The 26,422-nt window shown below is 43.3% G+C and overlaps 1 protein-coding gene across 1 annotated transcript in view; it reads left to right on the forward strand.

The window, feature by feature from the left end:
* ARPC1A (actin related protein 2/3 complex subunit 1A) overlaps positions 1-26,130 on the forward strand; it is an 81,381-nt gene extending 55,251 nt beyond the window's left edge. Inside the window, exons 8-10 of the mRNA XM_069210019.1 lie at positions 2,534-2,727; positions 3,990-4,080; positions 25,771-26,130. Of these exons, the coding sequence (XP_069066120.1) occupies positions 2,534-2,727; positions 3,990-4,080; positions 25,771-25,809 (324 nt within the window). The 3' untranslated portion in view covers positions 25,810-26,130. The remainder of the gene's footprint in view (positions 1-2,533; positions 2,728-3,989; positions 4,081-25,770) is intronic.
* The last annotated feature ends 292 nt before the right edge of the window (positions 26,131-26,422 follow it).

The following is a 26,422-nucleotide window of genomic DNA, read 5'->3' on the forward strand; positions in this document are numbered from 1 at the left end:
ATGAAACTCATTACTACACATAGCCCGAAAAGACCAGCAAATCTGGAAGCGTGACACGGAGTCCGGTGCCTAGGGCAAGAAGCACAGCAGAAGCATACTTCTGATAAGCGAGTGGCAATAGTGGTGTTTCCCTCTGCATATGTGTGATCTGCCCCAAGTGTTGAAACTGCTTAGCAAGCCCGGTGCGTCCTACCTTTCCTCCTTCCATGCCCTATAAAAAGTTAGCTGACAGAACACTTATCTGCCTCTACACTGACCTCTTCATTAATGAAGACTGCTTGCTGCTCTACATGTCCTGGCCACCCAGCAGGTATTGGGGTTGTTGTTGGGCAGTGCCTACAGTGGAGCGGTTTGGGTTCTGAGAGTGCAAGTGCACTTTGTGTTACTTTTTTCTGGCTGTTACCTTCAGCCCTGTAGCTGCTCCCCAAGAACCCTGTAGTCTCCTGTTGTGCCATCACCACATCATGGAAGCTGTGTGCTACCAGCTTGATACCCATCCCGCCTACCTTCATGCTATGAAAGCACATCTTTTTACCAGACCACACTTGATATGAAAGAACTCTAAGAGATAAGTAAAAATGGGACTCTGTTTTAAGCATAATGACCAGCATTCGTCATCCCCTGGCTACCCCCACCCCTTAACTTGCTGACCGAGCACATTCTCATGGATGGAACTAGCCAGGGGTTGGCACTGTTTCAACTTCTTTCCTACAGCGCCTTGTAGGATCTCTGTCTGATTAGGTGATCGAGTACGGAGCACCCATAACTTTGGTCACATAGAAATACTTAGCGACGCCTGATACTCACCACAGATTGATCGCACGGTAGCCTTCTGTCTGCACTGCCTATACAACAGTGGAAGCTGGCCAGTGGCTTAGTTAATTGAGTGCAATTATGTTAAGGTTTATGGAAGACTGTGTTTCTGCATTCTTGTTTGATGAAGAAATATCAGTTAAAACCAGAAACCGGTGGGGGGCTGTCTAAAACACAGGATTTTCGCACCTACAGGAATATGTGAAACATAATATTTAAAGTATTGTGATTTTATTTTCAATTATTTACATTGACCATCAAATTTGGAACTTTTCATGCCATGTTTACCTAAATAGTGTTAGACATACCAGGCAGCAAAAACAGGTCCCTAGCTCCACTTCATACTAGAAAGCAGGGAGTTGGAAGTAACTGAAGTGTTACCTCACTGTGAGAGCCACTTCTGGGCAAAAGCAGTACAGTGTGTACAGTCTGAAATGTGCCTCTTGTGATATCGATGGCAGGCTTGAGAGCTCATGTGGAGTGGAGCCGCATCGGTGACAGCAGTGGCAGCACCGCTTTTATGAAGTTGCACAACAAAATTGTTGCCTAGAGCACCCTCCAGGATGCGACACTCCTCAAATACATGTTCCAGCCTGAAGTTATTTGAGAAAAAGTCACAATGACCCCTCCCCCTTCCAAATTCCCTATCCCCAATGGACCATCTGTATATTTCTGATGATTAGTCACTCACCTCTAAATCTTGCAATGTTCAGGCAGTGGCTTGCTCTGAGTGCACCACAATGTCATAGATACAGTTCAACCACGGTCTTCCCAACTGCATCCTGTAACCTTACTCTAGATTCCATTTCCAGTGTGTCTATCCTGTTGGCGCAATGTATTTTTCTAAACTTGAAGCCCAGCATTCATGGCATCCGCTTGTTCTGCTACCACAGCTAAAGCCTTGTTAATTTGTATTTGATTATAAGTAGATGTATGAGGTGTAAGTGAGTAACGGCACTGTCCCCAGTACAAAAGCTTTCAAATCAGTATCTGGTCTTCTGAAAACTACTGTAGTTCAAAACCAGTAGACCAAACATATCGAAGTTGATCTGGCACGTGGTTTCTTTTTTACTTCACTTATATCTCTCTACACATAACCATCAGGATTTATGGATTGTAGGATATTTTTAATAGATGCTGCCTCTTATGTCAGAGGAATACTTCGTCCCTTTGCATGTTGATTTGAGACTTGGGAAGCAGTTGTGTTGAAAACTTAGACTGCTCTTGCAAAACGGACCCTTTTGGCATCATTGGGGCAACTTAAATTGGCAGTTCCCCGGTTAACAAAGCTAGAAATATTGCTGCTATACTGGTGTAGTAATGATGCAAAACTCCGAGCTGCAGGTGGTGGTGTCACTCGTCTGACAATCATTTGTTTCCTGCCTTTAACCATGATATAACCAATGCTTTCCTTGTGGTGTTTCTAAGTCTGTCCTAAACTTGCTCCTCGATGTGGTTGATTGCTGCCCTTTAATAGCTCATAGATGACTATAGCCAAATAGTCGAATGAATGTGCATCCAGAGATTCTGGGTCATTTGTGTTGCAAGACAGTACTGCATTTTCCCAGAGTCTAGGAATGCTTTATCTGTACAAGTACTGAATCCTTGTTCGTGTATACATAGGTAGTTTATTTTTCAAAATAAAGCAAATGGATTGTTAAGCTGGATCATCAAAATACTGGTACTACCACACATTGATTTAACGCTGTCTTGTTTACAGGGACACGACTGCTGCCCTATGCTGTTCAGTTGTGATGACCATGGCTCCCTGACCTTCATTTCCAAGCTAGACATTCCAAAACAAAGCATTCAGAGAAACATTTCTGCAATGGAGCGTTTCCGAAATATGGACAAGAGAGCCACAACTGAGGACCGCAACACAAACCTGGAGACACTGCATCAAAACAGCATCACGTAGGTTCCCTTAAGGAAGCACAATCTCAACTAATGCAAAATTCTCCAATTAGGGGTGTACAATTAGGACCATGAGGTCCTTAAGATTGCTGTAAATACACCTCTCATATCTTTATGAATTTGGCAAGCGTCAGTGTATTTAATTCCATCTGACAGTTGGAATTAACAAAGTGCTGTATTAGAATTGATGGGCAAAGTTCTTGGCTTACTGTGGGGACCATCAAGTTCACCCTCTTCAGGCCAAACTGTGTGATTTTTGAATGTTTATTTTATCTCCAGCTCAGCAAGGCTTTGAAGAGAGCACTGGTAAAGGTTGGATCGCAACCCTTTTAGCCTTTCTAATGTTACCACCCTCGTTGTTCCATTCACCTGTTAGGTTTCTTAAAGGAGCTCCCATTCATGTTTCTCCCTGCACCTTTTTATCAAGTCTCAATGGGACCTTTATTGGGTTCTTAACTTGATCTGCAAGCCCTTCAAGCTTATGCATAGTTGCTCTCTCAAATTGCTGAGATTATTCCACATTGCAGTTACTTCTCTGTGCCATGTCTGTGAGCTGCAGGTGATGTCAGTGCAACTTCAGCATACTACCTGCTTCCATGACAAATTGATAGTGCAATCTCTTGTTTCCTTTCTGACTGAGAGGGTGGGGTGTTCCCTTCCATAGTGGGCAGTCCAGATTACTCTCCCTGCCATTTTCGCTCTGCCTCACCACTGTTTTAACCCAGTTGTAGGATTGAGGAAAACTCTTCTGGCAAAACTAAATAGTACTCATTTGAATGAGAACACACAATACAAATAAAAAAATACCTTCAACGACTGCCTGCCTGCAGCCTCCGGTTGCTGGAATGATGAAAACCCCTTACACTGGTAGATCATTGAAACGGCTAGGCAGAGGAAGATCTTCTGAACCTTTCCAGTGCCTGCTCCTTTAGTGCCCTACCTAGCTATTTTACATATTTGGGGCTGGGAAGATGGGGAATGTACACAAACCCAGGCTACTGTGGATAGAATTAGGCAAACTTTCTTTGTCTCACGTTCATGGCCATAGGATGATTGTTCCTGAGCACTTTTAATGGTTTTCTCACTTGTCAGTGAGGGCCATCAAGCACAGCAGCTTAGTGTCCCGTGGAGAACAGGACTTATAAAAAGTGTAATATTTTTCACTTATGTTTTTTATTATGCCTTTCCCAAATCTCTTCTTTATGTTCATCCTTTACCTGCTTTCACCATTACAACTCTAAATCATTTTTTTCATATTTCAGCCAAGTGTCCATCTTTGAAGGTGATAAAAGGGACTGTCAGAAGTTCTGTACAACTGGTATTGATGGGGCAATGACCATCTGGGACTTTAAGGTATGTTTATTAGTCAGACACTCAAATTTGCTTTGTTATTTGAGTTTCTGGAACTTTTCAAAATTGCTTTGCACTTATTTTGTGTGCCTGCAGTCCTATTGAATCGTTCCGAATCTTCTTTCCTGCTGTCACTCCCAGTCATTCACATACCCCTTTTTCATGAGCAAATCATCACAGCTACTGTTTTCTCCTTCTTCTAGTTTCATTAATATTTTGATAGTATGCACCTTCTTTTCTGTGTTTTTGACTCACTTGTTACTATTTTAATGTGCTCCAAATGGCCTTTTTCCCATTGTCTTCTCAATTCTAACTAGTTATCCAGTAAAACCCTACAACAGTTGTTCGATGGCATTTGTGTCTGTAGATACACATGCTCTGCATTATTTTACCATCTGATGTTGGGTACGGAGTGTTGCAAGTTCTTTTTCTTCAACGGAGCCTTTTGAGTCACGGGATCGAGTGACTCCTCAGTGATATTGCGCATGGGCATCGAGCCCTTTGTTAGATTGTTTTCACTCCACCATTGGGTTCGGATGAGTGTCTCCTCTCTTTCTCTTTCAGCTCAATCCGGTCCAAACTGTTTCTCTTCAGTTTTTCTTTTCAGAGACAGTATTGTATTTCATTCAGGATATCCTCCTACACTCAGTGCTGAGTTCCGCCTCCCTGGTTGGGCACCCAGTGTCTGCACTTCGAGGCGTCCTCGCCCATTTCGGGCCTACCTCAACATGTGGCATCAGACTATGCTGGGCTGGTGGAACGAACGCCACTTTGATTTTGCCCTCGGTGCTGTTTGAAATTCCCCCATACCGACCAACATCTGGTGTGCAATTTGTGTCTTTCCACTGATCACAAGGCTACCAGTGACACTTGCCGATCCTTCAAGTCAAAGAAGACCCTTCAGGACTAAAGAGCCTGTTGGTTAAAAATGGTGGCCAAGACTCCAGAAGACACTCCGGATATCTTTGGGGGAAGTACACTCCTAGCAGGAGGAAGATAAGTCTTTTTCCATCCAGGACTCCGACTGATGTCAGCACATGGGAGTAGTGCTTACGTAGGCCCTGCACGTCCGTTCAGGAGCGTCACCTACGGATGTGCAGAGGTACTGTTCAAAAGATTCTGGATCCAGTCTGATGCCAGGGGAATAGTCAAAAGGTGGCAAAGCCACCAGGTGACGCCTGTGCAAACTGTAAGTTAAGTGGCCCCTATTGCCCAGCAAAAGACTGCAAAGAAGCCTCACACACAGGTTGCCGGACCACCACTGCCACCAGGCCATGGTCAGATCCAAAAAACTGTTTTGAATGCCCCACCTTCTGGCTCGGCACTGAAAATAAGCAAGACCAAGTTGTCTTCGACATTGACGTCCAACGCTTCGTCCCAACACATTACTTTAATCTTGATCCGGACCATCGGCCCGACCACTTAAGCACTGAGCCGACAGGCTGCTACTTCGGTGGCAACACCTTTGCACCAATCGAAATCTTCGCTGCCGAAAAGAGCAGACCATAAGGCTTCAACTCGCAAAGACTCAAGCCAGTCTTCAGCCACCCCTTCACCGGTGGAAACTATTTTAGAGACAGTGGACGCTCGTCAGCACCAAATACACATCCAAGAATGAACAGGACGAATTATTGCCTCCCCACCTGTTCCCCTAAAGAGGAAGTTACTTTTCCAGGAAGCTTTGGACACTTAGTCACCTCTAAAGAAAACCTCTAAAGAAAAGGCTTCCACTCAGTATAAGCCTTCTCCACCACCTCCTCCTTATGATCCACCTTCTCCACCACCACCTCCTCCTTCTCCTCCTTCTCCTCCACCTCCATCCTCTCCTCATTCACCTACCCTGCTTACTGCAGCAGGGATTATACCACAGGGCTAACCCTTTTACATTGGTGAAGATTTAGGGGTACACTTCAAGAACCTGACCCTTGGGATCCATACGATCTAGATCCTATTTTAACCAATGATCCAAATCTCTACCCTGCACGGCTCTCACCACCAGAGGATAGTCGCTCTTATTAGCAAGTGATAGCATGAGCAGCAGCCTTACCCAATGTGGAAATGCATACAGATCGTATTGAGCAAGATTTTCTCTTTGACACTCTGACATCCACTCATAGGGGCATTCAGTTCTCCCCTATGTTACCTGGCATGCTTCGTCATGCTGGCAACATTTTTAAGGAGTCAGTACGATCTAGAGTTATCACCCCTAGAGTTGATTAAAAAATATATATATATGTCTGCCCCCAAGGACCCAGTGTACATAAGGTCACAGATCTCTCCAGATTCAGTTGTTGCCACCACTGCACGAAAATGTGCTAATAGTCAATCTGCAGGAGACTCACACCCTCCTGATATAGAAAGTAAAAAATTAGATGCTACTGGCAAAAGGGTGGCTACACAAGCAGCCAATCATTAGTGCATTGCCAACTCACAGGCATTGCTGGCCAGATATGACAGTGCCCATTGAGATGAAATGGAAGAATTACTACAATTTCTCCTGGAAGAACATAGAAAAAGGGGACAGCAAATAGTTGCAGAAGGCCAGACTATAACTAATAATTCAATACGCTGTGCCTTAGACGTAGTGGATACAGCAGCACACAACATTAATACTAGTGTTCATATAAGGAGGCAAGTCTGGCTTTGATACTCTGGTTTTAAACTACACGTACAGCAGGCAGTGCTTAATTTGTCATTCAATAAGAAACACCATTTCGGCCTTCAAGTGGATTCAGCACTTGAGAAGTTAAAAAAAGATACAGAGACATCAAAGGCAATGGGGGCGCTACAGACACTCACACAACATGGTCATTTTCAGTGCCCTACCTTTAGATGAGACTTCAGGCACACAACTACAGAGCCCTCTACCTCACACACCAAACAGACTTCTCACTCCTGCAAGTGAGGCTTCTTTAAGGGGTTTTACAGGGGAAATAATAATGGAGGCAAAGGTAAGAGGCATCTCTAGGCTCTACTTCCACAGCACAACAGTGACTACCTACGCCTTCCACCTTCTCACCCCACATCCATCACAGGATTTTCACCCACAATGGCTCAACATCACCCGGGGCCAATGCGTCCTCTCCATTACCCTACATGGTCGGGGGCTCATTACCACTCCTCGAAACATGCCCCCTCGCTCTCGCAGGCTATCCCAAGAGCATCTCACTCTTTTCAAACAAGAGGCTCAGTCTACTCATCAAAGGGGCTATGGAACATGTTCCTCTAACATGGCTCTCTCATACCTACTCTGGACCTCAGACCATTAAACGAATACATTCTATCAGAACATTTTCCTATGGTCACTCTTGGAGATGTTATTCCACTTCTCCAGCAAGGTGATTTAATGACAGCTCTAGATCTAAAGGATGCCTACTTCCATATCCCCGTCCACCCTGCACATCGAAAATACCTAAGGTTCGTTATTGCAGGGGAAACTACCATGGAAGGCCTTAAGAGTCGTTCCACCCAGGGTGCCTCCTGCTCCATCGTGGAACCTCAATATTGTGCTTACAGGGCTCATGGGTCCTCCTTTTAGCCACTTCATTCATGTCCTCTCCAATCAATTCCTTTCATGGAAGGTGGCTTTCTTAGTTGCCATCACGTCACTCAGAGGTATCAGTGAGTTCCAGGCTTTAACCTTGGAAGAACCTTTCTTCCATATTCATAGACAAGGTGGGCCTTCGTACATTGTTTATTAAAAAAATAACTCTCCTGCTTGAATTACTTTAGGCTGAAAGAAAAGGAGTATGTCTCCAGTACTGATACACAAGAGAAGAGACAGGCAACGAACCAAGAAACTAGTCTTCTCCACTGTGCATACAGTCCTGAAAGAAATGTAAATGTGTGCAATTTGTTGCAGGCTGGGACTTCATAGTACGATAAATTTACATATCACTATTCCAAGTGCATCATCCAGGATTTAAATTTGTGACCTTCCGATTACATACACAGAAATCTGAAGTGATTGCATTAACCAACTGAGAGTTCCTACCCAAACAATGCTTTTCTTGTAGATTTGTTTAACTTTAATTTCTGCATTGTAGGATCTTTGATTATAGTCCTAAATGTACAATAATTCCACCTATTTATGTGGAGCCCAGAACACTTTCTTCTTTAAATAGTCAGTCTGTAGATGGCGGTAGACACCACAATCTCCATGGTGATACCTCTCTCCTGGGTGATGTCTCCATAAACAGCTAGATACAACTGCATTTTTCAGAATCAGAAAAAAGATATTCCTTAATATGGAGTAAGAACACAAAGGGGCATCATCAATGTTGAGGAGATAAACCTTAATGCTTTAGAGTCTAGACCACTGTTGACACTTGATGTCCTAAAGATCAGAGTACAGGCACTCTGTTGCTACCACTGTTTGTTTTCTTCATTTCCTCAGAAACTCCTCATCAGTCTGTTCAAGCGAATTCAGGTTCATTACCAAAGTTGCAGAGAAGACCCAGTACGCAAACCTCTTATGCCTTTAGATCTTTCTCCTAGATCTAGTTCACCTTCTCGCCAATCTACACCATCGACGCCAGTGCAATCACAAACTCCATTGATGGTAGCAAGTGCCACATCCATGTCTCCAGTTTCAGCTAGAGCCCCTCCAACCACTTCACCAAAGAGACATAAAAGAACATGATTTCCTTCACCTTCTTCAACCAGGTCTCATTCTTCAGACTCCTATTCTACATATACTACAATCTCTCCAGCTGCATCACCATTAAGGTCATCACTGATACATGACATTCTAACTTTTCAGTATGTCTTGATCGTCGGAGATTAAATTGAATATTCAGTTTCAGCTCCTCAGCGAGTTGTTTCAGTGATAAGGGAGACACTTTAACCAAGACCCATTTTGCCTTTGGTACATGGATTTTCAGATCTTGAGGATAAGTGACAAAACTGCAACACAAAGGTTTCCTAAAAATTATAAACCCTCTCAACAAGATTCAATTTATTTGCGACAAGATCCTGAACCGGCTTCTGTCATAGCTTCACCTGTGAGGAAGAGACGCACTTCAGCTCATGAGACTTCAATCACTCCAAAAAAGGAGAGCAAGAGACTTGATGCTGCGGTAAGAAAGGTTTGTGGCTCTGCTGCAGTAGCCTTTAAAGCTGCAAGTGCATCAGCTCTTTTAGGGAGATTCAATAGATCATCCTGGGAATACCTATCTTAATTTGCTCATGAGCTCCCAAAGGACAGGAGACAAAAATGTCTGGAACTAGTACGATAAGGTTAAATGGTCAAACTGTTTCCAATGACTCGTTCAATGCAGCGATTGATTATGTAGATCTTACCGTTACCCCGTGTTGTCATGGCATCTCACTCGGAAGATCTACCTGGTTTTGACTTCCATCTCGGAAGCCAAAAGTTCAGTTAAAGATTATGAATCTTCCCTTCACTAGACTAGTTTTATTTAAACCTCACACCGATGATGTGATGGAATGGATGCCAAGCCATGCAGAGCATTCTAGCCCCTCAGTGGTCTTTTTACCCTCCACATCTGGGACAGTAGTAACAACAGCAACAGTTGTAGGTCTATTGTAGAGACAGAGGTTAACAACTGCAACAAACACAGAGCCAGTACACCTCCAAGTCTCGCTCACAATCCAAGATGGTGAGAAGGCCACTTCCTCTGCTCTTGCGTATCAACTACAAGATGTCTATATCCACCACTGTACATACTACCCACAATCTACCCTGACTTTCTGGAAAGGGAGAAGTGTGCCCTCCAGGGGAAACTTTGTACTGTAGTAGGCCAGGTATTTTGCACCCCCCCCCCCCTACTACTTTTTGCCCCCATTTGAACTGTGCACTGCTGGTTTTCAATTACAGTGCACTGGAGCCTGCAAACCAGGCTTGGGTGCCAGTGTTCTTTTCCCAAAAAACAAAATACCCGATTGCAACACAGTTGGCAAGTACTTCAGCACCCCTGTAAGTCCCTAGTAAATGGTGCCCTTGGAATCTAGGGCATAGGTCCTAAAGAGGGTCCCCAAGGGCTATAGCATTAATTATGGCAGTCTAAGAGACCCCCATACAAATTGCAGGCATACTGCCATTGCAGGCTGTGTGTCATGGTACAAACCGCAAATGAAACCCTGACATGGCACACTCATTGTGTGCCATGCCACAGTCACTACACATAATATTTGTAAGTCACCCCTACAGCAGATGTGAAGCCCTAAGGCAGGGTTCATTATATTTTATGTAAAGACATATCTGCATGAGCAGATATCCCCCTTGATATCTAGTTCTATTCCTAGATATTGCAAGTGGACAGGGAAGCCATCTTACGGTATTTACTGGGCACTGGTCATTACAAGTTACCCAGCTACATAATGACTTCACTGAAATCTATGGTGTTTGGTATCACCTTGCCTTCATTAAATCCATACTGATGCCAATAATGGATTTATTATGACATGCACCAGAGGGCACCTTAAATGTGCCCAATTTAAATCTACTAGTCTTCTGGTATCCTGGCTGACTGGTGTTGACCAGCCTGCCACCACTGACTTTTTGACCCCCTGGAGGTGATAGCCCACAGTCTCAGAGGTCAGAAATAATGTCTGCTTCAGAGGAAGGTGTTATGACTTCCTCCAGCAGGAGAGCTGGTAAATCTCCATACCAAGGCCATGTACTTCAAAGTCCCTGCCATCTTTGATATGCGACCCAGGCTTCCCCCAGACCTGGGTGAAGCCACCCCCTGACCTGAGGTCCATTAGGCACCTGGACAGACGGGAACTTGGCTATGCAAGTAGGTGTGTTGCACTACCAGGCTAGTCACACCTCTAAGGTGGGCTGCTTGATGTGCTTCATGATGAAGGGGTTCCACCATCTTGTTTTTGGTGGAATTAGGAATACTGGGACAGGGTTATGCCCCTCGCCACAGAAAGTGGTCATATAGGGGGTGTCGTCACCCCAAGGGTGAGTAGCCCATTGGCTACTACCTTACACATCCCCAAACGCCACTAAATTTAGTATTTAGGTGACCCCCCCACACCCCCACCCGACACCAAGGCTTCTGATTTGCTTGACTACAAAGAGAAGGACAAGGAAGAGCCGAAGGCGCAAGAACTGTGGACTAGCTGAGAACTTAATGGAAAACTCTGTCTGCCTGCTCCTGTCCTAACAGTTGCAAAGACCCGACTTGTCCTGCAGCTGTGCATCCGCCCAGAGCCATGGAGGACTTCCAGCACTTCAGCAACCCTCCCTTACCCCTGAAACACCCCCAACACCCCAAGTCATCATCTCCATTGGAGTGGAGGGGCCACTTCCCTGCACCAGCAGACAAGAATATTACTATCTATTCTCCGTTTGCAGACCCTCGGGTTCACAGAGGGAGCAACTCGGGACGAGAATCCCGAGTATCCAGGAGTGCTGCCCTGTCGACCTGGCCTGTCTGTGAGACGGTGAACCTGCCAGGAGCCTCCCTGCACCAATAGCTGGAGTACCCCGGCCATTTGCAAGTAGTAAGGCTTGTTTAGTGTCTAGGCCAGACACCAACACCGCCAAGACCGACCTACCGACAAGGGACGTCAGCAAACCCGGGGCCAGCACCGAGAGTGGCCCTGCTGTTTCTTTTTTCCCCCTATTACCAGGTCGACCCCAAGCAGTGAGAGCCTCTACTGTCAGTGACCCTCCAGGCAAAACACCTCTGCACCTGAGCCCCACAGCCTGAGTCAGAGCCAACCAATGCTGCCCCTAGCCCCAGAACCCCAAGACCCAAGCCCTCCTTTGGGTTCAGCCGGATGGTCCCCCAGTCCCTACTTGCAGCCCTTTCATTCAGGTACTGCTCATATTGACTTTAACACGTAGGGTTTGAGGTTACCACAGCTAAGCGCACCTCTGCACCCGGACACACCAGGGCAGGTAATCCCAATCTGCTGGTGGGTCTAGAGACCTTGGCCACTACTTACTTTAGTCCAGAAGAGCAGTCCTGTAAATCGGTTGCAAGTGACCCTGTGTAGTATTTGTATTCTCAATAGGATAACATTACTGTATTCAAGGCTGATGCCTCAAATCTGACCGCTTTATTTTCTAAGTGTCGAAATATTGCTATCACAAAAAGTACTTGCCTCATCTTGGAGATCGTGGTGTCTAAATTAAGAACAAAATCTGTTATTTTTCTAAATTGGTTGTGAGTTTCTTCGTAAGTGTGTCTCATTTATTGACTGTGTCCAAAAAATGCTTAGTTTCACCCTCTGATAAGCCTAACCGCTCACCCACTCTACAACAAAATAGAGCATTAAGGGTTATTATTATTTTAACCCCTGTAAACCAATAAGGTAATGGGAGGTCCTTATGACGAATGAAAATTATCCCAAGCTACTAATATTGTTAGTATTGTAACAGTGACAACATCACGCAACATTACATTAGCAGCTACCATTTGCAAGTCTGCTATCAGTGGTCATCAGGCGTGCATACCAGCAGTAAGGTAAAATGTCTTTGTTAATGCGATATGCTTCTTTGTGAGTAATTCATAACAGCCAATGCTGTAATACTCCTGCTACAAAGATAATAATATTAGTAATGTCTCCCCATTTCCTCCTGATTTATCACTGAAACATCAGCTTTAAATATATTTTTACAATGTAGCCATTTTTCTACAAACATGAGCTAAGTAGGTCTAAACGAAACACATTTGTGTCTTGAAGTTTTGTGTAAATATATTAGTTCAACCAAGCACAATCTTCTAATTTATACGGTTGTACTGCACACCAGAGCTACCTACAGGTAGTAGGAGAGCTACTAGTAGCTCATGAGCTACTTGTTGAAGAAGCATGATCTCAATTAATGGTTCCCTCTTTTGTCCACCCAAGCATAAGGACTCAATGCAGCACCTTGCTTTGAAGGTAGCTTTTTGGTAGCAATGACATCAGCAAGTAGAATTAGTGAGCTTCAGTCTCATTTCTCTGTGGAACCTTACCATAGGTAGATTTTCGTAACAAAATGGGAGTGTTAAGAACACAGTCTTCTTTTCTTTTTTTAACCCTTCATTCTCTCAGATTTTGATGTAAACCAGACAATTTCAATTCTAGTATTTTTTAGTAATCAAGCCTCTCCTGCTGAAAGAAGTTTATTCATTAAATGTTAATGTTCAAACAGAATTTAAGAACGCTTCTAATGGCATCTATAAAGCAAAATAGTTTAATTGTGGACCTCTTAGCACTGGTGTGGCTTCTTCAAAATAAACTATAGTCAGATGGATGGTTTCATGTAATACTCTTTATCATCAATTAGCTACCTATGCTTTTCCTGGAGATTGAGGAGCTCATCCTACACCTAGCAGAGCAGCCTCTCCTGCCTGGTTATGGAATGTTCTGTTAACAGCTATGTGTAAAGGAGCCACTTGGAGTCAGTTCTTACTTTTACCAAACACTGTTTGGATAAAGATTCTATAACTGACACTATATAAGATGAGGCGACAGCAAATAATCTTGTTTTCCCTAGAAATATTGTTAGTGCACGCATGTCTTATTAACTTAACTGTATAGCTTAAACCGTTATTGTTATCTGTGGCAATATAGGGATATGCTTGCAGTTCTATTCTAAATTTGACTATCACTGGGGACCCTGCACTGAAGAAGGAAATGTTACTTCCATGTAATTCTAGTTCTGCATCGTAGACATCCTCTGAATTCACAAACAACCCTCCCTCCTTCCCGGTTGTCTCTACAACTGTTATGCATTTCAGTATTGTATATTGCAATTCAAAAAGAACTGAGGCTGTGAGCAATCTGCCATTACAATGCATGCTGAGAAGAAGTTGACATTAAATATTTATAGAATAAAGTGATATGGGTACCTGAAAATATTGTACGTTTGTGACTTCAGCGAGGATACACACAAAATTTAAGATTTTTTTTTATTTAAGCTGTGTGCATTCAATTTTATAGGCAGTTACCTTTTAAAAGAAAGGTCAAGAAAATAGGGAATATGTTTTTCTTTTTAGCTATTCCTCTGCCCCAACTCCCACACTCACTGGTCCCTCCCCTACTGGACTAGGAATCCTAGTTCCATACCTGTGTGTTATGCACTTCGACCGCTGCCTCTAATCTGAAAAAGTTGCTGAATTTCAACTGTAGGGAGCAATAGACACAAAACACTACTCAAGCTGAAAGGATTCTGGCCAGATTATGAATATCAGTTGTCACCTGCTACCACAAGGTGGCGCTCTTGTCCTGCCTGATATGTAAGTAATCACTTTATTCGGTTGTGTTCGGCAACCATAAAAGTACATTTAAAACATGTAAAACAATTTCACAATTAGGGTAGGATAATTAATAACGTCAACAAATAGCAATTTGATGATACCAGTGAGCAGCCTGTGAACAAACAACGTTTCAAAAAAAAGAAAAAGCCTTGTTCGTCGTTCAATGAAATCACAATCATAAAGTGCATTTGTGGTTAATATACAGCTAGTGACATGATGACGCTATAGATACCTCGATGAACGACATATTTGCATCCGCTCAAAGCGGATCCGTATATATGACACGGTGCTTCTCTTTGATCTATGACCCTCCAAAAATTTAGCAGTGTATTATTGGTATGGGTTGCATGAGGGCGAAAGCGGCTTCAATTTAGTTTAGAATTGATTCTTTATGCTTCAGTTAGCTAGCCAAGAAATAAAATCTTGCTAAGAAAAGTACATAATCCGTTAAAATTGTGCCTGATATGTAGATGGGCATTGAGGTGAAAGACATTTTTTGGTTTACGGGACTTGCGTGGTGTAACTGAAGCGTAGGTTACCTTCCCATTATTGAAACGAAGACGTTTCTGCATTTTTAAAATTAGTTTAGAACCACTCCCTATATTATTGAAATATGAGGTTTGATCCTGAGAACGTTTTTTTCCTTATCTTCCAAAAGAAAGGGGAAAATATTACAAAAATCTTATTTAGGACTCTCGGAACGGCATCGACATCAAATTGTTCGGTGTTGCAGCCTTGTGTTCTGACTACAAGGGAAGTTTATAGATGGCATATTAAAAGTAGCTTGATTGGTGTTAATGGTTCTATATGTAATTGCCTCAAAGGGTGCCCTGATGATAGAACGAACCAAACTGAGTGTGGGCAACTATCAACAGGTAAAAGCCCGGGTGGCTCTGTGCAAGTTAAGCACCGCAGCATTAAACACTATTCCTGATGGTGCCAGAGATTACCTTTTGTCTCGTGGTGTTGAACCACCCTGTGCTTTGGTGCGCCTGTTAGTGTGAGCGTTGTGTGTGCGTTTTTTGTGCTAAGATCGTGGACATTGTCCTTAATTCGAAAATTAATGTTTCACTCAGGTGCCCAGCTAAGCAGACACACACACCCCCAGCTTTTTGAGATTTTGCAAATCATGCATTTTTTTTTCTTTTTTTCAAAATCAGCTGATTAGCTCGATGATTGCAATTTCAAGTCTGGGGCCAGCAAAATTAAAACAAAAAAAATAATCAGTGTTGTACAGCATATTATCACACATCTGTGTGACGTGATTACGACAAAGCAGCTTCTCTTTGCTACTTACCTGATCCACGACGTCGCTTCCAAAAACACTGGGATGTTAGCATTTTAATATGGCACGCCATATTCAGTTAGCTGCTTATATAAACCCACATGTGAAATGAAAAATAAATGCAAGTTAAAATAAAAAGGTGTCAAATGCACTCTTTTACGTTATTAAACCTCATTTGATTAATGCAGTCACTGCAGGTGTCTGTGCGTGTAGCCAGAGAGTCACGGAGACCTGGTTTGTGCTTTGGTGTGTATATATAGGTATAACTATAGATATAGACATATGCATATATAGCTCCATCCAAGTGGCAGTCGCCACTAAGTAGTTTTAGATATGTCCGCATTTCCATAGGAAATGCCTTTTTTGCGCAGTTTGATCAATATCCCAAAAAATTTCCAGAAAGTTTCTCTTGCCTAGTGTTTGCATGGAATGTTTTGGTGATTGGCCAAGAGAGGCCTAGAAAAAAAGGGGGATCATAAAACACACACAATCCCCATGCATTTTCCATAGGCTTGTTTTTTTAAGAAACACTATTGCAAAAACTGCTGAACAGAATTAACCAAATTTGTCAAGAAGCTAGATCTTGGTCCAGAAAATGTGCTTTTTGTGATTTGGTATAAATCCATTGACTGATGTTGGAGGTAGTAAGCTCCAAATATATGTACATATCTGAATGGTTGGGTTCAAACCAAATTGTTCTGATTAGCCGAGGTAGTTTTTGTGTTTTCCCTCCTTGGGCCAATTTGCTCTAGCTGATGTCACCTGATGTTAGACTCCTGCGGGAGCGAGCGTTGCGATTGGTTTCAGCAACATGAGAAAAATGTTGCTGGCAGGACTTGGGGGACTTAGTCACACGTTCCCGTCCCCCTTAACAGTATTCGGCCTCAGGGATGGGGGTCATCCAGGAGTCATAAAGCTCAGTGAGGCAGAGGGCACGTCCCCCCTCCCCTGTTATTAGTGGTTGGTCCGGGGATGGGGTCCCCGGTGCCTCTTAAGGCTAGAGGAGGTGGGCCACACGCCCCTCCCCTATTAGTGATTGGCACAGGGGGATGGGTCCGCTGGCCAGTTTAAGTCTCGAGGATAGGGGACCCATGCCCCTCTCCTGTATTGGTGTTAGGCCCCTGGGGATGGTGTTCTCTGACCATTTGGGCTCAGGGAGGAGGCCACATGCCACCTCCCCAAACATAACTTTTTGGCCCCAGGATATGGGGTCCACATGGGCTTCTAAGGCTCGAGAAGGAAGCCCTTGTGGCCTTCCCATACTATTATTCTTTGACCACGGGGGGGTTCAACAGGGCTTGTTTGGGCTTTGAGAGGGAGGTCCACACAACCTCTCCTATAGTTAATTTATGGGCCCCAGGAACAGGGTTCCCAGGGCCCGTTTGGGCTCAGGGAGTTAGCCATGTGACCCCCTTCCCCAATATAATTGTATGGCCCCCAGGGCTTGGGGGTGCCTGGGGTGTCCTGAGGCTCTGGGAGGTGGGCTTGTATGCCCCTTCTCTCCATAATTAGTGCATGGTCCTGTGGAATGAGGTTCCTGGGGCCCATTTGGTCTCTGGGTGGAGGTGGCAGTGTACCCCTCCCTTAATGGAAATTTGTTTGGTCCTGGGGATGTTCACGTCTTGGGAATGTGGGTCGGGGGGGGGGGGGGGCGCTGCACGACCCACTCCCTCAGCAGGAGCTGGCTGCCTGCAGGCGGCTGTTCTCAGGGCCGGCTTTAATACTGGTGGCGACCAGTGCAACAGTATTTAATGGGGTCCTCCCCCCTCCTGTGACCACCTCTATTGTTTTATACCACCACTTAGACCAGTGTAGGGTGTCAGAGTACTTTATATCTCACACACTTTGCACACCGACAATCAATCATACATGTGTAAATCAGTGTATAGGAAATGTTACATAAGGCAGAGGACTACAAGGTGCCGGAGTATCATGACATCCATACTGATGGGCAATATAATTTGAGTTCTTGGTCTGGAGAAGCACAACCCCAGAATTTAAAGTGTAACCCCATGGATGGGGGTTTTCCTTAATAAAACGGATTGATTTCTACCCAAATGAATCTTTTTTGCAACGTTAAGCTAATAGAAGACTGGGGGAAAAATCATAATACTTTGATCTATACCTTGCAGTTTGCATGCGGCTCTTTGAGTTATTAGCTCGCTGTTCTGTAGTACGTGACTGCCCTGGAGCAGGAATTAACTACCATTTTTAAAATCCGACACTTATTTGAACTTATTTCTATTTTTATCGTACTACTTTTTAATAGTGCAGCTATTTCTTGACTGCAATCTTTTGCTTGCACCCCTCTCTCCTCGTTTTCACTCAGCCGGTGCCCGTGTTCAGAGGCATCCGGCAGTTCCTCTACGCAGCCAGCCTATTAGACATCGATCGCCATTTTTACTTGGCCGTGCCGTTTTTGGCTGCTGTTTTTGTTTACAGTCTAGTTGTTAGCTCAGTAGGCATCCAATTGGATGCACTACTTAAACGACACCTTGCGCTGGCTGCGCAGTGGACACGTGCAGCGGGCACACCAAAGGCAAGCCCATCTGTCCCCGTCCGTGCCCGGGAGAGCCTAGAGCCCAGTCACGCTGCCGGTTTGACCCTGGAAAGGTTAGTTTATTCTCGTCAACAACTGCTAGCATATAATAACGTTCCCATAAGCTCAGCACACTCAATTCTATCCCCTGACTTTGCAAACTGGTCCTGCCACAACTGTTCCTAAACTCCGTCGCCCGACCTGCCATCCCCTCCTACTAGCAGTTCTAGTCACTTAGGTAGACTGTTCTTGCTTAATTGCCGCTCCCTGCCTGCTCACTGTCTTAACATCTTTTCTCTTCGAGAAGACCATCACCCTGACGCTCTATTTTTGACAGAAACATGGCTCAATGAAGACACTTCCTTTGAAATTTTTAGGGCACTTCCATTAAATTACTGAATTACTCATTTAGATAGACCCCATGCTAGAGGAGGTGGTATTGCTATCATTTATAAGGAGACTATTAAATGCTCTACGACCTCCCTTGATTGATATTCATGGATGCGAAAGCATGGCTTTTTCGTTATATCTTAATGCAACATCCACTTTTTCCGGAATACTTGTCTACCACCCTCCTGGCCCTTACGCAAGTTTTCTACAGGCTTTCCCTGATTCTGTAGCAAGTATTTTGTGCAAAACACCCAATTTGACCTTACTCGGGGATTTTAATATCCAGATCGATAACACAAGCTGTTCTTCTGCCAAAACGCTCCTATCCACCTTGGCAGCATTAGATCTTACTCGGCACATTACAGGACCTACCCACCACAAAGGTCACACTATTGACCTTATTTTTAGTAATCTTTCGGATCTCTCTCTTCACACTCCTTTGCCTCTCATCTGGACAGACCACTACCTACTCTCATTTACACCTTTCCGTGTAGCCTCCTCCTGCCACCAAACTTTTACAAAAACAACCGCCTCCAATGGTCAAAACTTGACCTTAAAGAATGGCAGAATATTCTTTGTTCTTCACGCCCTAATTATAATGTATCCAACTTTGAATCTATAGACCCCTTTAATAACTGGATCGCCACTTCTCTAGACTCTATCCTGCCAATTAAGGCAATGGTAAATAGACCTAAACGCAAGCTCAATTCCTGGTTTACTCCTCAACTGCTAGATTTAAAAAAAAAAGTAAGAATCTAGAAAGAATTTGGAGGAAAGACTATGGTACTTCCTCAAAAAAAATATATAGAGTAGCCATCAGAAACTATCATGACAATATTAAATTAGCTCAATCTTCATTCTATAGCACCAAAATAGAGGAATCGGTAAATTCTCAGAGAGATCTTTCATATTTTAAAAGAACTTACCCATCTATCTTCACATGAGTCACCTATAGAGGCTTCTATTGAGCACAGCAATAAACTGGCGGCCTTCTTTCAGGAAAAAGTTGATAAATACTCTTCCTTTCCAAATATACCTATCCATGAAACCATTACCGATCAGTTCACCAACCCCCAACCTTTATCGATCTCATTTGCAGGTTTCCAGCCTTTAACAGAATCTTCGGTTTCGAATGTCCTTTATAATATTAAGTCAGGATCCCTCCTCTATCCCACCCCTCCTACTACAGTGGCATTAGCTTCCGACATTATTGTTCCGCCCCTGACAAGTATTCTTAATCACCTTCTAACGTCAGGATCTCTGCCACGATCTCTTAAACGTGCGGTCATCAAACCTCTCTTGAAAAAACCCAAACTTGATCCTACTTTGCTCAGCAATTACAGGCCTATTGCTCTTTTTCCAATCCTAGCCAAAATCATGGAAAAGCACATTAACAAGCAATTGACATGCTTTCTTGAGGACTATGAACTCTTAGATTCTACCCAAATGGGATTCAGACCCCAATACAGCACAGAATCAGCCCTTCTGGCAGTCACTGAAACCACTCGTCAATTGTTAGATCATGGAGGACACGCAGCCATTATGTTACTTGATCTCAGTGCTGCTTTTGACAATGTAGATCACAATATCCTCCTCCATAGGCTATCCAATTTAGGGATAGAAGGCACAGCATTAGCTTGGTTTTCCGCATTCCTGAACGGTAGAACCTTCCAAGTCTCTGATCGTTCCTTTCTGTCCGACATATTCCCCCTTACTTGTGGTGTTCCACAGGGCTCCTCTTTGAGCCCCACTCTTTTTAATATCCATCTTTCTTCCCTAGCTAAAGTTGTAAAACCATGCAATCTTTCGGTGGTCACATATGCTGATGATACCCAACTAGTAGTATCCCTTTCTAACGCCAAGGATCCTTCCTTGACGAATCTTTATCTTTGCTTTGCTGACATTGGCAAATGAATGAACATGTCTAAACTGAAACTCAATGACGGAAAATCAGAGGTGATGATTGTAGGCAATGGTGCACCCTTTAATCTTCTGGCATTATACCCAAAGGTTTTCAGCAACTTCCCGCTCCCCAAGGATCACATTAAGAGCCTTGGCTTCTGGCTTGACTGTCGCCTCACAATGGAGCAGCAATCTAAAAAGATTTCCTCATCCTGCTTTGGCCTCCTTAGAACTCTAAGGAAAATCTTTAAGCTGTTACCCCCTCCAGCTAGAAGAATTCTCATCCAGGCCGTGATAATTTCCTGATTGGATTATGGTAACCCCCTTTTTCTTGGTTCCCCTGATTATGTAGTGAAGAAACTTCAGGTTGTGCAAAATGCGGCCGCAAGACTACTCATGAATTTACCCAGACATCAATCAGCCAAAGCAGCTTTAGCTTCCCTTCATTGGCTACCAATAAAACAGCGGATTCATTTTAAGGCCCTCTGCATGATACATAAAGCCCTGCATAACAAAGGTCCCCACTTCTCAGACAAAGCATCTCCCCTTATATCCCTACAAGAACTCTGAGATCCTCTACCACCCAGCTATTCACATATCATGGTTTAAGAGGTCATCATGAGGAGATAACTCCTTTTCAATCAAGGCATCACGCCTTTGGAATTCCTTACCTCTCGAACTGCAGCAAGAACGCTTGGAACTACCGTTCCAGAAAAAATTAAAGACCTTCCTTTATTTAACCTAATCCTTTTCACTTTATATAGTTTACTTCCTGTGTCGGAATTCTCACTTCCTTTTTAGCGCTGGGAAGCCTTCGGGTAGCTATGCGCTTTATAAATCTGTTAAACTAAACTAGTAGGATTTGAAATGAGAAACTGCTTGTAACAAAAGGATCTCTCTTGCAAAAGCAGTAACCCACTGACCTGTTTATATTACTTGCACTTTGTGATCTGCATGGTAGACATTCTTTGGAGCAGGCATGTTAATCTTCTGCGCTACCTAATGATGAGTCAGAACTTCCACTATGCAAACCCTGAACTCTCTCCAGGAAGAACATTAATCACTGGCGTTATCTTGACATTTTTATTGTTGCCTGAAAATTGCTGGGATGGAGGAGCACAGGTGGTTTGAAACCCATAACATACTTTGGAACAGACGCCCCCACCCAGAGTTAGAACCCGGTGCGGTGGCACCTGTAGCACCGTCCTAGAGCCAGCTCTGCCTGCGGCCTACCCCAGGTGGTGCAGCTGAAGGCTGTGCATGGCTGAGTTTGGCTGCCCATGGAGGGTCCCGTGCAGGGCCCGACGTGGGCCATTCCCTATGGCAATCGTATGCAGGGGTTAGCATGCTTTCATGCGAGAGATTGGCTGTGGGTCCTGGCTACACTCAAGCCCAGTTACATCACTAATGCCCTACTATGGGTAGCCTTTACCGTGTATCAAAATGTTTACAGTTATTGAACCTCTTGTAAGACGTGAGTAAAAAAGTGGGTACTATAAACACCGTCTACACTATGCAGAAAGTTTACCCTCTACCACACTATTTGCAGACAGCTAAACTCTGAGGAATATACCACAGATTATTAAACAGTATCTACAAAAACAGTGTTCGCTCTATGCAAATTCCTCTCCAAAGAGAGAGCTTCACTATAAAGATCCACGGCCTGAAGGTTCTAAAGGTACTCCTATCCACACCCTTTATACTCTGCTGAAAATGTTATAGGTAGATCAACTGTAGTGACTTATTTCATGTACATGGGTAAGAATAAGGTGCACACAGTTATCTGTATAGAAATTATCATGCTGAGACGCTCGAGTGCTCACTAAACTTAGTATTTGCTGCATACAATCATTGCACTGTTACAAAGATTTTTTCAAGTCGTCAACTGTCACCTGCACACAGTGATTCCTATCAATGAACATCTGCATTAGAGAAGTTCACCTAACTGGACTGTAAAGTTTGAAGGAATATGTACTGAGCAGGCACCCATTACAACATTATGTGTGAGTGCTAAATGAAGAAATTCATGCCAAATGAAGAGATGTACTCTGCACTGAAACTTATAATCAAATTGAAAAAATATAGCATGACTGTTTTGCTCATCGCTGAAGTCAGCCTGCTTCACCTATCAGTTCAGTTCACATCAGGTTTCCACACACAAACCAGTTATTTAAGATGTTGGGCAAATTCTTGCAATTCAGGTTACCATTGCTAAGTTTGACCAATTGTATCTGGAGTACTGGCAAAATGACCACAGGAACCTTCCAGATGTGCTCTTCTTCAATCTTGATAGTCAAAGAGCACTTCTACAAGATCTACTTTTAGAGGAACAGGGTGTACAGGAGAAACCCCGTAAGAAGAGACGGCACAGCATTATTTTGTTAATGTGCCTTTCACTACTATTTTTTTTCCCATAGAGGGTCTTAAGGTTTCTGTCCAGTGTTAGAGAGAATTCAGAAGATTATCTCTCTCTCTCTTGCTCTCTCTCCGCTTTGAACATGTGCAACAAAATGTTCATGTTATCAAACGTGTTCATACTAACATTCTTCATGAACCCACTGTTCCTACAAAATCCCTTTTTACAGTAGATGTCAATTTGGCACTATGGCATAATTTGAATAAGGGTATATATGAAAACAGATCTTTGTAAATCATGTAGCTTTTAGTACTAGCTTGGCAGTCTTTAAACAAATCATACTTAACATGTTAACATGTACTAGCATCCATTCCATTAGAGAACAGGGCCCACACCTGTTTTTGTGATGTTCCAAATTACTCTACTACCTAGAGCTTAGTTCATATCCTACTGGATGTGCCTCCTTGTGTAATTTATTTGCTTAGTCATTTTTTATATTCAACTGTGTTTCATAACACCTTCTTCCAAGACTCTATTCTGTGAGTCTTTTAGGTGCAGGTCTTCAGGTATTAATGAATCCCTCCTCTGATCTCCACAAATTAACTGTGTGACTGACCCTGTATTGCAGCTTCTGCAGCACTGAAGGGGAGAGTTTTCTTTTTCAGTCCTGTTCTAGCCCAGGTACAGAAGCACAACTTCTCTTTATTTTTCTGTTCAGATTGCTTCCGGGTATAGTTTCAGTCAAATGTATATTGTTTGACTTCTTTAAAAATGCTGCCTTCTGTAGCCAAATTTTAATTGTTTTTGAAATGGAAAATGTATGTTCCAAGAGTGTCTTGAAATCCTGCACATGCATTGTCGGGACATTACCAATGAGGAAAATGAGGATTACAGACAAGTAACTTTTCCATACTTCTCTAGAAAAGTGTAGAAGCTGGTCAGCACTGCATTGAGAGTTCTTCCCTTGTCATTCTTGAACCCAAACTAGATTTTTAGTGATTTGGAAATCCCCCTTGTATTTGAGATATGTTTGTTGCTTAGTATCATGCAGTTTAGGTTGCAGCCGTTTGCTAAAGACATCTTGGAGGTTGACCTAGGAATACATTCTACCAGTTGATTACCACATAAGCTTTGTGCTTTGTAACTCAAATTTTCTGGGTTTCTATTTGCTGGCTTTATTCGATTTAGGCTGGCCAGGTTCAGCTTGTCCCTTCCGTTGCCTAAACTGTGTTTTCTGTATTCTTCCATACGCTCTCTCTCTGTAAATGGGCCTTTTCATTTTGTTCTTATCTTTTCATGTTTGCTGTGCATTCAAAGACTGAGGTCAGGTGTCAAGCGCTGTCTTCCAAGGGTGTTTGTTTACTTTTTTTTCTCCAACTTTAAAGTGAGAGGATTTATGTGACAATCTTGTTGGATACTAGGGGTAGGAATTAGATTGTTTTCCTAGCAAGCAACACCATTTAAATTAACTTTGTAAGTATTTCAGAACATATCAGAATTAAGAACATAAATGAAGCACATTTTTATATTATTTCTGAAGTGTGATGGAAACAAATACTTAAATATAATAAAAAATCATACGCTAGGTGATGCGATTTCCACACATTTTTGTTTCTGCATTGTAGTGTTATATTAATTACCTGTATGTTTGTGCAAATGTAATGGTCATTTCAATTGAAAATGTGTTCTCTGTATTGACAGTGCGCTACCATAACATGCGTACGTCACTGCACTCTACTCTACATTACACCACTGCACTCTGCACTACTCCACTTTGCACAACTGCACTTTATGCCAATTCACGCTGCGCCTCCCTACTCTACCCCTTACCACTGTATGCCACTCTACTCTTTGCTGCTCTACTCTGCACCACTGCACTCTGAACCACTCCAGTCTAGACCACACCACTCTACTCTGCACCAGTCTAGAACACTACTCTATGTCATTCTGCAACACTGCACTCTATGCCAATGCATTCTATGCCACTACACTGCACCAATGCACTTTACTCTGTAACACTCAGCTCTGTGCCCCAGCACTCTACGCCAGTCCACTGTACGCCACTCTAATCTACTCTGCACCACTGCACTCTACACCACATTACTCTGCGCCATTACACTCTATGCCAACTGCACTCTACCCTGCCCCACTACACGAAACTTCAATCTACTCTGAAACAATCTACTCTGTCACTGCACTCTGTGCCATTCTACTCCACTCTGCATCACCCACTCTACTCTTAACCACTGCACTCTTCACAGCTGCACTGTCACTGCACGCTTTGGCACTGCAGTCTACTCTGCATCACTTTACTCTACGCCTCTGAACTCCAGTCCACTCTACTCTACTTCACTGCATGCCACTGCACTCTACAGCACTAAACTCTACTCTGCTACTCTACTATACATCAATCTACACCACTGCATTCTGTGCCACTCAACTACTCTACTCAAGTCTGTACCACTACAGTTTGGCACTATAGTATGCTCTGCACCACTCTATGCTAATGTACTCTGCACAACTGCACCCTCCGCCACTGAACTCTATGCCGCTCTACTCAACTCTATGCCATTGCACTCTACGACACTATACTATACCACACTATGCTACTCTACTATGCACCACTCTTCACCACTGCACTGTATGCTGCTCATCTGTACTCTGTGCCACTTGATCTTACTCTGCGCCACAGCTTTCTGCATCACTTAATTCTACACCACTCCCCTCTGCACCGCTGCACCACTACACCCCTCACTTTTCCCAAGTTAAACAGCAGACTCGCTGGTGTACAATATGGCTAAAACACATTGGCAAAGCCAATAGCTCATGCATAGGAGAGACCTATTGCCTTTGCCAATGCTTGTTTAAGTTTGTGATATGTTTTAGTTGAACTAATACTAAACAAAAAGACAATGAAAAGTAATCTTGCATCCCGAAAATGTCATAGCTGCCTATTAATTACCAATTTAAATGTATTTATTTCTCTCTTTGTACCTAGACCCTAGAGTCCACTATCCAGGGGCTACAGATCATGTGAAGAGTAAATCGGGGAATCTAGCAAGACACGGCGCTCACAAAAAATGACTTCCTTGCTCTGCATCCTGTTTGGAGGGAAGGCACCAAACCCAGAATGAGCACTGAGAAAATTATAAAGCTTGTTGGGAAAAATGTACTTAAAAGCAACATTTGGTGAAATGCATTGGTTTGACATTGTCGGGTTGTTTTTTTGATTGTTGGGTTATATTTTATTATCTACCAAAGCTGCTCGATAGGTAGTCCACGTTGGGAAATATGAATCACTAACTTAAGGGGAATTTTATGTAAATTGTCTGCTAGGGAATAAAAAAAAGAAAATTTTCGTTATGTGGCCTCACTTTTTTCTTAGAGCGTGCTTTGTTTGAAGTCCTTATGTTTTTTGGTTTATGTTGTGTATCTTATACTCTAGGAGTTGTTGATTGCTTCCACAGACAAGCGTTTAACTTTAGAATGATGAATAGTGGTTAACAAATAAATCACTGCTAGTCAATTCCATAATTGGTCAGACAATTCAATAATTGCAGAATTCGGTTTGCACATACCAACAAAACGCCCCTATGGGATGACCTGTCCCGTAGCTGGACTTAACTTGGTATTTTAAAGTCCTCATTTAA

This window comes from Pleurodeles waltl, chromosome 10 (assembly GCF_031143425.1).
Source record: "Pleurodeles waltl isolate 20211129_DDA chromosome 10, aPleWal1.hap1.20221129, whole genome shotgun sequence".
NCBI classification, from domain to species: Eukaryota; Metazoa; Chordata; class Amphibia; order Caudata; family Salamandridae; genus Pleurodeles; species Pleurodeles waltl.